General features: G+C 45.8%; 1 protein-coding gene across 5 annotated transcripts in view; it reads left to right on the plus strand.

The window, feature by feature from the left end:
- Positions 1-11,984, plus strand: part of SLX4 (SLX4 structure-specific endonuclease subunit) — a 33,953-nt gene that overhangs the window by 18,659 nt on the left and 3,310 nt on the right. For all 5 annotated transcript variants that reach the window (XM_063344326.1, XM_063344328.1, XM_063344327.1 and 2 more), the window contains 7 exons: positions 68-350; positions 1,656-1,744; positions 4,843-4,989; positions 6,738-6,907; positions 7,661-10,119; positions 10,959-11,061; positions 11,300-11,782. In XM_063344326.1, the coding sequence (XP_063200396.1) occupies positions 68-350; positions 1,656-1,744; positions 4,843-4,989; positions 6,738-6,907; positions 7,661-10,119; positions 10,959-11,061; positions 11,300-11,782 (3,734 nt within the window). The remainder of the gene's footprint in view (positions 1-67; positions 351-1,655; positions 1,745-4,842; positions 4,990-6,737; positions 6,908-7,660; positions 10,120-10,958; positions 11,062-11,299; positions 11,783-11,984) is intronic.

Consider the following 11,984-nt stretch of genomic DNA (forward strand, 5'->3'; position numbering starts at 1 on the left):
GAGCTCTGCAAATATGTAAAACGAGATGTAATTTATTGATGTCTTTTTTTCCCCCTCTTTTGATCAGAATCATAAGCCAGAGAACCTTCTGCCTTCCGTGGAATCCGATCAGCCAAAAACATCCCAGCAAATTCAGCCTGACCTCAGTTCTCACGAGCCCACGTGCACACAGGTTGGAGGCCAAACTTCTGATGAATCCAAGTCAGGCCGTGAAGGAGATGGGCAGTTTTTATCTCACAGCCAGAAGGATGTTCAGACCCTGCAGGACCTAGTTGAGTTGGCCAGGGAAGGACTTACCCTCACTCAGTGGAACCTTGACGTTGACCACGTTCAGGCAGCGGAGCAGCCAGGTGAGTTCTGGCAGCTTTGTGAGCCCCGTCCTTAGTCCCCTCAGCTGCGCAGAGCCAGACTCACACTGTGCTGAGTTAGGAGAGCTGTGACAACACCCACAGGATGTTGATCCAAGAGGTGATATTGCAGGGGGACATTTTTCTGCAGTACGCTTTAGACACAATCAAGCTCATGTTTCTGAAATGATTCATAAATCCCGTATTTTAAAATTCCCTTAAAATATCAAAGTATTTATTGCCAGGTATGTTCAACAGCTGGGCCAAAATGCTTATCCCAGCTATTTGGACAGTCTTTCTGTTACATGCACTGTCTTTTGAGGTCTTGAGACAATCAGGTGAGAGAGAAGTGCAATGAGGGATGATTTTATGTTGGTAGATTGATTGCACAAACACAAAGTTTATCTGTACCTGTACAGAGTTGAAAAAAGCCAACATCTAGGATTCCTCTATGGGCAACTTTCTGATGTCCCCAGTCACAGACGCACATGGTGCACAACTACACATTTCAAGGTCAGTGATATCCCTTAAAATGGCCTGGCTGTTCAGCAGTATGTTTTGCGTGTCTCCTGTTCACCTGTGCAAGAACATGGTTGCTAAGTTCACCTGTCTGCATTTTCACTTGGGTATAATATTCCTCAGTTCCCCTACTAAACTGCAGCAAATGATTCCTGGTCCTATAAAAATACTCCTGGCATTTCGGTGGAGACATATATCTTCCTGGGTGAGGGAAATCATTTCCGCACATCAGTGTATATTGTGTGTGTAAATGAGTCCAGGTGGAGAAAAAACACTGTGCAGACACTAATGCACCAGAACCCAGGGCTTGGGCTGTGTGAAACTGATTTCACTGGCTGCCTCAGAGCACTAGGGCCCCCGGCGTTTTGTTTAGGTTGAAATGCGGATCCAAGATTCTGCCTGTCTGCTAGGGTGAGGCCATGGCATCTCCCATCCCACTCTGGGTCGTAGTTTTTTTTTTCCCACTGGAGAAAAACTGAGAGGTGGAAGCACAGAAGCATGCTGCACTCTGCAGTTCCTCCATCTGGATGATAATGGCGCGCACAGATGTGCAGGAGATCGGTGCTGCTCGTGGCTGAATGGTACTCGGGTACCCACAGCCTGTCACAGCCCAGAGCCAAACCCTCCCATAGAGGTGTGAGGGAGAGGCTGAACCTTCATCTCAGTCAGGCTGGTTCCAGCAGCTGTCTCGGGGAGCTGTCATGGCAAGGATCCCCTGAGGAGTTCTGACATCACTCTGTCTCACTGAGAAGTTGTATGTGATTCGTGATGTGCATTTTCTTCTTTTAGGAAAAGAACTGACTTCCAGTGATACTCCACATAGCGGCTTTGTGCCCGCGTCCAAAGAGAAGAGCCTCCTGATGAGCAGCGGTAAAAGGGTAAGGACAACCCTTTTTTTCTGCTTTTTTTTTTTATTTATTCAGCACCATAAAAAAGAAGCTATTGATTTGTGCAATTCTAGAGTGTGGAATATTTCCCATTCCTTTCCATAGAAAGAGAGAGGTGCTTAATGGTCACAGTTACTCAGGAATCATCATGGGCACAGGTGAGATGAGCACATGTGGTGGTATTTCACTGATGCCCCCAGGCAGACCTGTGGATTTTTCAGTCCTTGTCCTACCTGATGAGAGAGATGATTTAAAATGACAGGTAATGTAAGGCCAATTTGCACATAGGTTAAATAGCTGTGTTATAGCACTAAGAGTATCTTGGGGTAGGAACTAGGGTTGCAGCTGCACCGCTTTAGGCAGTACTTTGCGTTAGGCCCAGGCTATCCAAGAGAAAACTGGCTGCAGCCCAGGAGAGACAGAGCTGGCTGGTGCTTCCTCCAGGCTCACACACCAGCTACTTCGGGTGTTTTTGAATGGAGCTGTTCCTCCTCTGACACCTTCCTCTCCACGCCATGCCTTGCAAGGAAGTCTTGCAAGGACTGGCTGACTCGCACTAAATTCTCTCATTTGGCATAAAAGCCTGATGGATGATGGAGAATGCTGTGAGGTCCATGGAAGGTGAGCACTTTTTTTCTGCTAATGTGAGCTTTTAAAAGGTTTAGTATAGAAAATCCTCCGTTGTGGGAACACATCAGAGGATCTAGCTTGAAAATCAGTGTGCCCTCTATGGTGACTGGGTGAAGAATACAGGCTAGTAAGTCACAGATCACTTCTTTATCAAGCCAGTAAGCGTTCTGTAGATCACATCTTACCCCAGATGCATCAGTGGATGTGTAGTCCTCCATGGATGTAGAATCAGTTTTCTGCAATTGAAGTGCATATAAAAAAACCCATAATTCATCTTCCTGCCAGGGTCATCTGCTTTATCTGGTGAAACTTGCTATCTTTAGTTTGATAATAAATAATCATGCCATGAAAGCTAGTAGCTTTTGATGCCTTGAGAATGCACTTTCATATGTGCTAATAGAATTAAGAGACCTGTAAAAGGAGACAATTCTCTGAGGTAGGAATCTACTAAACTTGAGCATCCCAGCTACTTGTTACAGAAACTCTAGATGTTCTTTGGGGGTATTAAAAAAATAATAATCCTTAGCAGGAAAAACCATCTTGCTTTATAAGCTTCTGAGTCTATTAAACCAGAGGCCTTTAGCAAAACAGAAACTGTTCTGATACTGTTGTTGAAACTCAGTTGCTACCAGAAAAAAACCAGTATGATCATTTTTTCAGATTTAGTTTGATTCCGTGATAGTTTTCCTGAGCAAATGAAGTGTTGCTGAAGAGTTGGATTGTGAGTGGGAGAGATTTGTGCTTTATGTGAGCACAAACGGGGTGTAACCGTGTAGAGCAAATACATCCATTGCAATGGTAACATGTCTCCCCACCCGTATCTTAAGACCATTGTCACATCTGCGAAGTCCAGTCTAACTGGCTTCTCAGTAGGAGAGAGTGTTTTAGCGTGTTCTCCGACAGGAGCACATGCCCACTCGGTGCTGCCTTCGCACCAGCGTGTTTGCTTTGCACTGGTGCAGCCAGGAGGTTTCTAGCCTTATTTAATTTCCCCATTCCTGATTCATAATTTTAGCATCAGCAGGAAAGCTGTTCTGGGCTTGCTGCCTGGAACGTAGCATCAGGAGTCTGTGTTTGCTGGCTTCCTGAGGTACTGTCTTGCAGGTATCCTACCTGCCAAGAATAAGAAAGCAAGAAACACCAGATTAGTTTCCAGACTGAGCTTCCTGTCTTCCCCTTGGAGATCAGTCCACACCACTGCCATGACATGCAGAGTCTTCTCTAGCCCACCTACGAAGGCCTGGAAGAAGTGTTCTGGTGTGTGCTGCTGTTTTGATGCTAATTAGTGTTGGCTGCCTGCAAACACATGCTGGAGTGAGTAGAAAGGTTGGGTTTCCGCAGTCCACTGCTAATGTAGAAACCTGCTAATAAAATAAAGAGCTGTGTTGTTCCAGGTGGAACTGCATCACATGCAGATGTTCACTGGAATAGAACTTGCAGTTCCTCAACTCTGCAGTAGGTTTGAAAAGCCGCAGGGTCAATGATTAGTGTGTTAACTATAAACTGGTTTCCACTTACAGTCAGGCAGCCTCTCAGCCATGAGCTGAGGGTATTTCACACCTCTCTGAAGCCACTGCCAGAGCCACAACACTTGCCTAGAGGGATCTGAGCCTTTAGAAGATTGCCTGGGGTGGGTTTGTGTTGGGAGCAGCTCCAGAGCAGAAACAGTGTTCATTACTGCTGTCTTTGGAAGCATACCCCAGGCCTGACCAGTAACCAGTCACAGGTAGCTCAGTCAACCAGCCCTCCCCAAAATTCCAGCAAGTAGTTCTAGAATGATAATCGAAATTCTGTTTCTTTTTTATAATTGAGTGGAATTTTCAAAAGAGGTTTCAGTAACATGCACATAAATTCCTTTGAACTAGACACCTACATTAGTTTAATTCTATGTGGGCCCCTTGTTGCGGATCTGCTCTTCTCAGCTGTAATTGCCAGACAGTGAATGAGAGAAGAAAGGCTCATTACCCCATCCCTGAGTCATCCTCTGTCCTCTTACTCTAATTATAGTGAATTGAGTTCAAGTCCGTCAAAGTGGAAATTACAGTTTCCTAAAAATGTGGTAGAAGGCAGTAGATCAAGAGGCCAACTCTAGGCAGCAGCTAGACCACATCAGGAAATGGTGTGGTGAAGATCTGAGGGTGATAATTTGCTGTAATACAAGGCAGAACAAGTATAGTAGAATACAACATAACTGCCCGTTCTTCACAATTGCCAGACTGTGAAAAAGTGGAGGAAAACAAAGCCAGAAACGTCTGTTAGACTTGTCTGCTTATTTGTCGTATGGAAGGGTTGAAGTTGATAATGCTGATGATTATCTTCAGGAGGCAGGGGCAGTGTGTCCAAGTTGGGGCCCACGCTACGGCAGTGCTGACAAACTGAGTTATTCCCTTCTTATTTTTCAGGGAAATGTTTGACAGCTGTAATGTAACTTCTGTCTTTGTGTTCTTTCTGTGTTCTAGTCCTCTCTCAGGTTGCTGGCTGAAGATTTCAGTGCAATGGTCAACAACCCCCACTTAAGTGATGTCCAATTCCAGGTGGACTCTGGGGAAGTCCTTTATGCCCACATGTTTGTGTTGTACGCACGGTGTCCGCAGGTCGTTCAACTTGTAAGTACTGCTGGCATGCTTTCCTCCTCTGCTTCAGGAAAGCCCAGACTGCCCACACCTACAATCAGTTAATGCGACGGAATCGGCACAGAGCACTGCTGGGTCTGATGGCAAGCGCCTCTGGATTTGCAGTGGTTTTCCAGCTTAGGAAACCAGAATCCTGACAAAGTGGTGGAAAATATGGTACTTTGTCTGGGAGGGCTATGGGGGAGGCAAGGATCCTTCCTTGCATTCTGCCCATGAGCAGTGGAAGAAGCTTCCTAAGTGCTTTTTGCCCTTGGATTTTTGTACTTGTGCAAGTGCAGAGTGCCTTGTCCGTCTTGGTGTGTCCTGCCTGTCACCCAGGCTGGAAGCATCTCTCTCTGGTGTAGAGAGATTCTGGGAAGTACTTGAAAATAACCTACACAGAGGTTTTGTCACTCTCAGAGTTGCTTTGGAGGTAGCTGCACTGAATTGTGCTTTTCTGCAAGGCTACTGAAGTAGTTCTTCTGTTCCTGGAAGCATTTTGGGTTGAATAGTTCCCAGCCTGCTCCTATGCAGTCTCCTGTCGGGACAGTGAAAGGCACCGAGCCTAAGATTTGAACTCTGCTCTTTCACAGAGCTGCTACCAGTCCATACAGCCAGCTCCCTGACAAAGGAAGCTTTCTTTAAAGCTGTCCTTGTGGAAACAGTAGAATTAGTTTTATCCTCGTGCGTGTTGGCAGTAGTTTCCACCCAGGGTGACTCACGCCATTTCTAAGGGGTCCATGAGAGTTTGGGGAGGGGAAGCAAGTTCATATATGCCATACAGCAGTCTTACATGAAAATTTTTAAGGGATATTTGTAACCATTAGCAAATGTGCATGTGCCCACAGATCAAATGACTTTAAAAACAGCTGGGTTAGCCACGTTCTCTTATTATTTCCCTGCAACTCTGTCTGGCTTCAGCATTCCCGTCCACTGTTTTCATGGGCAGGAATCATTTGTGTGGGTAGAGTTGTGGGATTGGCCCCATGCTGTATTTTTGATTCCTGCAAAGGCTTGTTTTCCTGTAAGTCCCCACCTGCAGAGCAGCATTTCATGTTTATTTTCTGTATAGGTGAGGGACTGCTCTTCTTCGGGTAACAAGGAGACAGTAATTAATCAAAGATGACTTTGGAGCTCGTGTTTTCTGTTGCATGGCGTCCCCTGATGTTGGAGAGAGTTTCAGATTGCATAATACGTGATTTGGCTGCAAAGGAAGTAAGACCTTCCTGAACTGGAGACGCATTTTTGCCGAAACCTGAGGTCAAATTGGACCCTCACAGATAATGGTCCAGTTCAGTGGAATAGTATTTTGTGTGGTGTCTCTTTTCCTTTGAGACATCAGGAGAACTAGAGTTTTGGCAGTGCATCAAGGGTAAGTAAATTCAAAACAGATCAGAGGAAGCTCACTTGTAGAGAGGTGTTGATAACTCTGGAACTTGTGTTCTGGGAAGTAATTTGATTCCAAAACTAACTGGAGGACTCTAAGACCATCTTTTATATGTGTGACTAAACCAATTCGAGTAATCAAACTTTATCCAAGCCAACGGCTGTAGCGTTAGGAAGGAAATGGCCCGTTCCACATGAAGCTCTGCATAACTGGTCATTTTGGATTCCCTCTGAGTCATCAGGTCCTGGTCCCAGGATGAGACTTTAGTGAATTAAAGCAGTAAGGTGATAGGAACAAGAACATTGCTGTTGCTATTCCTTTACAGCAAATGGACTTTGTTTTCTTCCTACCCCAGGTTCACAGCGAAGGGTTCTTGGTGGAGGAGGATGGGAACGCGCAGACGCGCCGTGTGCTGCTGAGTGACGTGACAGGAGAGGCAGTGTGCGCCTTCCTGCGATACCTTTATGCTGCTGATGCTGACATCCCTGCTGGGGTGCTGCCCCAGGTGGGGACTCTGGCTGCCAGGTTTGTATCGTGGCCACGTTTTGGATCCCCTCCTGCTTTCAGCCACACAGACCCCCTTGCAGTTTTAGTGGCTCACAAATTCCATAGTCCTCTCCTTACATCTTCAATGAAACTTGAACATAAGAACATCCTACCCTCATCTTTTCCATGAGATTCTCACACAAATTGTACTTGTGTGAGATTTTCTGTGTTCAATATATTCCTAGCAAACTTTTGCCAAGAGTTTTGTCTCAGGATCTTTATTGACGGCTGATGCGGACAGTGATGATGAGTATATCTTCTATATCTGATTCTCATAGCATTGCACTAGTGATGCACTTAATCTGAACAACACTTGTGTTAGAATGCTAATGTGTTGTGTCAGCCACGCTCTCAGTCGTGATCCTAGGTGTGTGCTAATTAAAGAGCTTGAAATAGGAGCAGTTGCTGAGATGCCATGAAGCTTACACGTGACAGACATTATCCGGCCATTCTAGGGGCTCTCACCAGTGCAAATGACAAAGAGGTTTTAGTGTAGTTGTAGAGCTGTTTAGTCTCAAACATAGCAAGAGTGAGCCTGATGCTTTTATGTGAGTGACACCTGGAAAAGGGAATCTGAATTTTAGGAGTATACTGAATCTTGTACATCTTAGGAAACCAGCATCGTCATGAAAATTCTTTACAAGGCTCACACGAGTGATCAGGCAGCCAAATGGTTAAGAAATACTGGAGGAGGAAAATACTAACATTATTATTATTATTATATTCTTGCAGGTTTGGTGTGAGGGAACTGATGGCAAAGTGTGAAAACAACACTGGAGAGAGTCAGGTGTCTTCTGGAGTGGATTCAGAAGATGATCTTATCTCTGTGAGGGATGAAAAAGATTGTGAGGACAGAGCTGAGAACTTCCAAGACCTCTTGAAGTCAGTGTGGGTGGGTGAAGATGAGGAAGAAGAACCTATGCTGGACCCTGAATGCCAGAAGGAAGATGACAATGGGGTGGGTGAACAGGAGCTGGAGGAAATCTATGAGTTTGCTGCAACTCAGAGAAAGATGGCTCAAGGTGAAACAGAGGTGAGCGAGGGAACAGACTGCAGCGTCTGCAGTGATACTGAGGCAGCCCAAGGTACAAACCAGCAAACTGAGGAGGAAGAGGTAGAGAGATCTGAATCTGCTTCAATAAGCAACAACTTCAAAGATTTGAGGGATGACAATGATGTGGAAAGATCTAAATGTGGCTCCTCTGCACAGGAGAAAATGCAGAATATAAATAGGTGCAAGAGTGTGAATGCTGCACAGACCACTTTTGTTCTTCACCACAGTGAACCTCAAAAATGGGACGTAGCATCCCATGGTGCCACCGCTAATGAAGGAGAGACCGTTAGGAGAGATGAAGGTGTGAAGGATTCCAAGTCATCTCAGGTCTCACATGATGGGGCAGATCACTGTGAAGAACAGTTTCCTAACTTCAACAGTGATACTAATATAAATGAAAGTTATGAACACTTGTTTTCTGCAACTCAGGGGGATTACTGTGAGCCTTCCCCAATGGAAGAGGTTATCAGAGAATCAGGAAAGGCTCCTAGTGAAAAACATGTTGATGTTAATGATTCACATCTGTACAGCAAGTCACAAAAAGACCTCTCTCCACATAGGAATGGTTTTTACAGGAGTCCTCCTCCTAAACTTTATGTGCCCCTTTTTCCTGCTCTTGGGTCTTCACCTGCATCCCCAAAAAGAGAGAGAAAGCGTGCCAGAGAACATGTGTCGACACCAAAGCAAAACAAAAAGGAAAAATCATTCCCATCTGATGAAACGCGCTTTCAGAAAGCCAATGAGCAGGATACTGCATCAAGAAACGACAACACAATTTCTCCAGCAGAGCTTCTCAACGTTGATCTAAACAAGCATACGTATGTGCCAGTGTTGTCATCACCCATCGTCAGAACTGGGGATGCTGCAGCTCAGGGGAACGAGGAGGGTGATGTTATTGTTTTATCTTCTGATGATGAAATGGAATTACAACAAAACAAGAAGTCACCAGAGTCAGGCTCTGCTCAGAAGGAAATGGAAATCCCTGGGCAACTGAAATGTACAAACATAGAGCGAGGTCCTGAAACACCAAAACCTGAACCTAACTCATCAGTCGCTGAAACAGAGCTGAGATCAACCCAGGGCTCAGGTGGCATTACGGATACAGGGCATATAAGTAACAATGTAAAGATATCCACTGAATTGCCTCTCAGTAGACAAATGGATGCTTGCACGGAGAGCAAACGCAGTCCAAACCTGAGCCCTCAAAAAAGCCTTGGTCATGAAATGTCTTCATGTACAGACAGCTCCTGGCTAGTGCCAGACACACCGGTTCTGAGCAAAAGCAGAAGTTTCTCAACACAGACTGTGATCACCAGTATTAATTTTTTAAAGAGTCCAGGATCTAAACTCAGCACAAAGAACTTAGCAGCAGATAATAGTAACCATGAAATGGCTGGAAATTTAATAAAAGTTGGTGAAACAATGTTGTCAGACAAACATTTGCCTATGGAAACCTCAGTCAGTGGAGGGAGCCTTCCCAGCAGCCCAGCACCGGGATCGTTTTCCAAGAACTCCCCACCGGTTTCTCCAGCAGATCCAGTTCTGTCCCCTGGACACACCAACATAAAAAGCAAGTGTGCCAAGATCTCATTTTTATCCCAACCTGCGCCTCCACGCCAGGAGCAGTTGTCGGAAGATAAAGCAAATATCAGTGTGGTTGAGGTAGAGGACAGTGAAAAGGAAATAAGTCTCCCTTCTGTGAGTAGTAGCGTCCTGCTTTGTGACGAGCCCCCAATCCCCTTCAATGACTGCTGGCAGGTTGAATATCTGTCGCCAGTCAGAGGTAACAGCCAGGACTCCAACCGGGTCAGCCATGCGAAGACCAGCACTGCCAGCAGCGCCCAACCAGGCTCTTGGCACAACCAGGGGGAGAGCCCAGCCCACGCGCAGGAAATTAAGGGCAGTACCCCTCTTCGAGGAAGTCCTGTTGGCAGAAGAACAACTTTGCTCTGTCTTGAAAAGAGCCCTATTGAGGCATGTTCACCAGTGGGCAGTAGACCAAGTTACCTGAACTCCAAAATCTGGGATGATTGGAACGGAGAAGAGGAGGAAGATGAATTTCCAGAGATGCTTCCTCTGTCTCAGCGGTTGCCAGCTGCAGCCGGTGCCTGTCAGACAGATCCTGTGGAGACTCCTGGTGAGAGCTGATATTGAGAATAGATTTATTGGACTAGGTTGAATTGTTTTCTTTTTAAGTGGTCATCTCACTTGTTCACTTGATACATTGAAAGGGTCCCTGCCCACAGGTGGGCTTCACTCGTGCCATCCTTTCTAAAAGCTCTGCTGAGGCACTGCTGTCTTCTGCTGCCTTCTGCTGCCTTCTGTTTTCTGGTCTGGGCCCTCAGAACAGACCTCTGCGTGCCTGGCACATACCCTTGTGTGGTTCCTTCCATCTAAGCCCAGTAATTGATCTTATAGTATCTGACTAAACGTATTATTAATTATGCCATACCAAATGATTAGTTTAATGGGTGTTTAGAACATGATGGGTTAGACTGACTGTGCTTCACAGTATCGGTAAATTGGCATCATTAAATCAGTATCTAACTCAGGACCCCAGGAGCCTGACTTGCTCAGTGTCTTCTGCAAGTCTCTGTTACGAAATTTCCTTCCTGGGAGAAGAGCCATTTCACAGAATTGAGTAAACATGTTTTTTTAACTGCCTTGTAAATGTTGCCTGTTCTAACAAAGACCTGAATGGGGTTCATATTCAGACGTGACATATGTCTTAATTTAAGCTGTTTTCTGATTTAAAGGCAATAAAAACCAAGTATCCCAGCTTAGGAAAAAAACAAAGCGTTGATTGTTCCATGCAGTGTGAAGCTGAGTAATAATTAAAAGAGCTTGTAGAAAAGTAGTGCTATTTAAACAATTGTTATATAATATTAGAATATCTGCCACTAAGAGGGGAAGACATCAGCCATTCCAAATCCTTTCTGTACTAATTCCGGTCATGGTAATTTCATTCTGCTGCAGAACCTTCCTTTCAGGAGAACGACAAGCCTCCCAGCACTCCAATGACACCAATGCCAGCTTACTCCATCATGGAGACCCCGCAGCTGAAGAAGGAGTTGAGCAGGTGAGCGTTACCTCCACGAGTACATCTCTTTATGAGCAGCAACTGGCTGGCAGGTGGTGTGAAAGAAAGCCCCTGGGTTGAAAGGGAAAGCTCGGTGGAGCTCCAATCAGTGTTTTTTGGAGGTCATGTCACATTTTTCCAGCTGACCACTGGACTTCCTGGCCTGAGTCCCTTCCTGAGCTGTGACAGTGGCAGGTGCAGCGTTATCTTAACCTGAGCTCCCACCTTTCTCTTTCAGATTTGGGGTTCGTGCTCTCCCAAAACGCCAGATGGTGCTGAAGCTGAAGGAGATATTCCAGTATACTCACCGGGATGTGGACTCTGACTTTGAGGATGATATCCCATCTTCCCAGCGTCCCCTGCAGAAGTCCCCAGCCAAACGTTCTAAGCAGTCGAAGGCAGGCCAGGCTGCAGGTGGAAAGCGTGCCAGTGCCCCAAGGGCTGTGGGCAAAAGGAAGCAGGTTGCTACGGCTTCTTCAGTGCTCCCTGTGGGGAGGGCTGATGACGACCTTGTTGGAGCCCATGAAACAGGCTGTGCAGCACCCAAGGAGGGAACTAAAATGTCACATCACCCAGAAGGAGGCAAAGAGCACAAAAGGTCATCTATATCTCCAGAGGGATGGTCTCTGGAAGCTGATGGTGAGGAACCAATGCTCTCGGCATCTCAGGAGTCTGCAGTTTCTTCATTGGATGGAAGCGACATCTCTTTTGGTTCACAGAGGTAAGGGAAAAAAAATACTAAACAAAGCAATGGTCAGTGGTGCAGGGCAGAGATGAGCTAGGAACATGGCAGACAAAGGAGTGTCCATGTGGCCTACAGTGGCCCTGACACCTCCTAGGGCTTGTCATTTGAAGGTCAACATGCTCCTACAAGAGAAATAGGCTTTGAGTTTCTTTAGTCTAATTCCCAGTGAGCTATTCTC

The sequence above is a fragment of the Chroicocephalus ridibundus genome, chromosome 8 (genome assembly GCF_963924245.1).
Source record: "Chroicocephalus ridibundus chromosome 8, bChrRid1.1, whole genome shotgun sequence".
Classification (NCBI taxonomy): domain Eukaryota; kingdom Metazoa; phylum Chordata; class Aves; order Charadriiformes; family Laridae; genus Chroicocephalus; species Chroicocephalus ridibundus.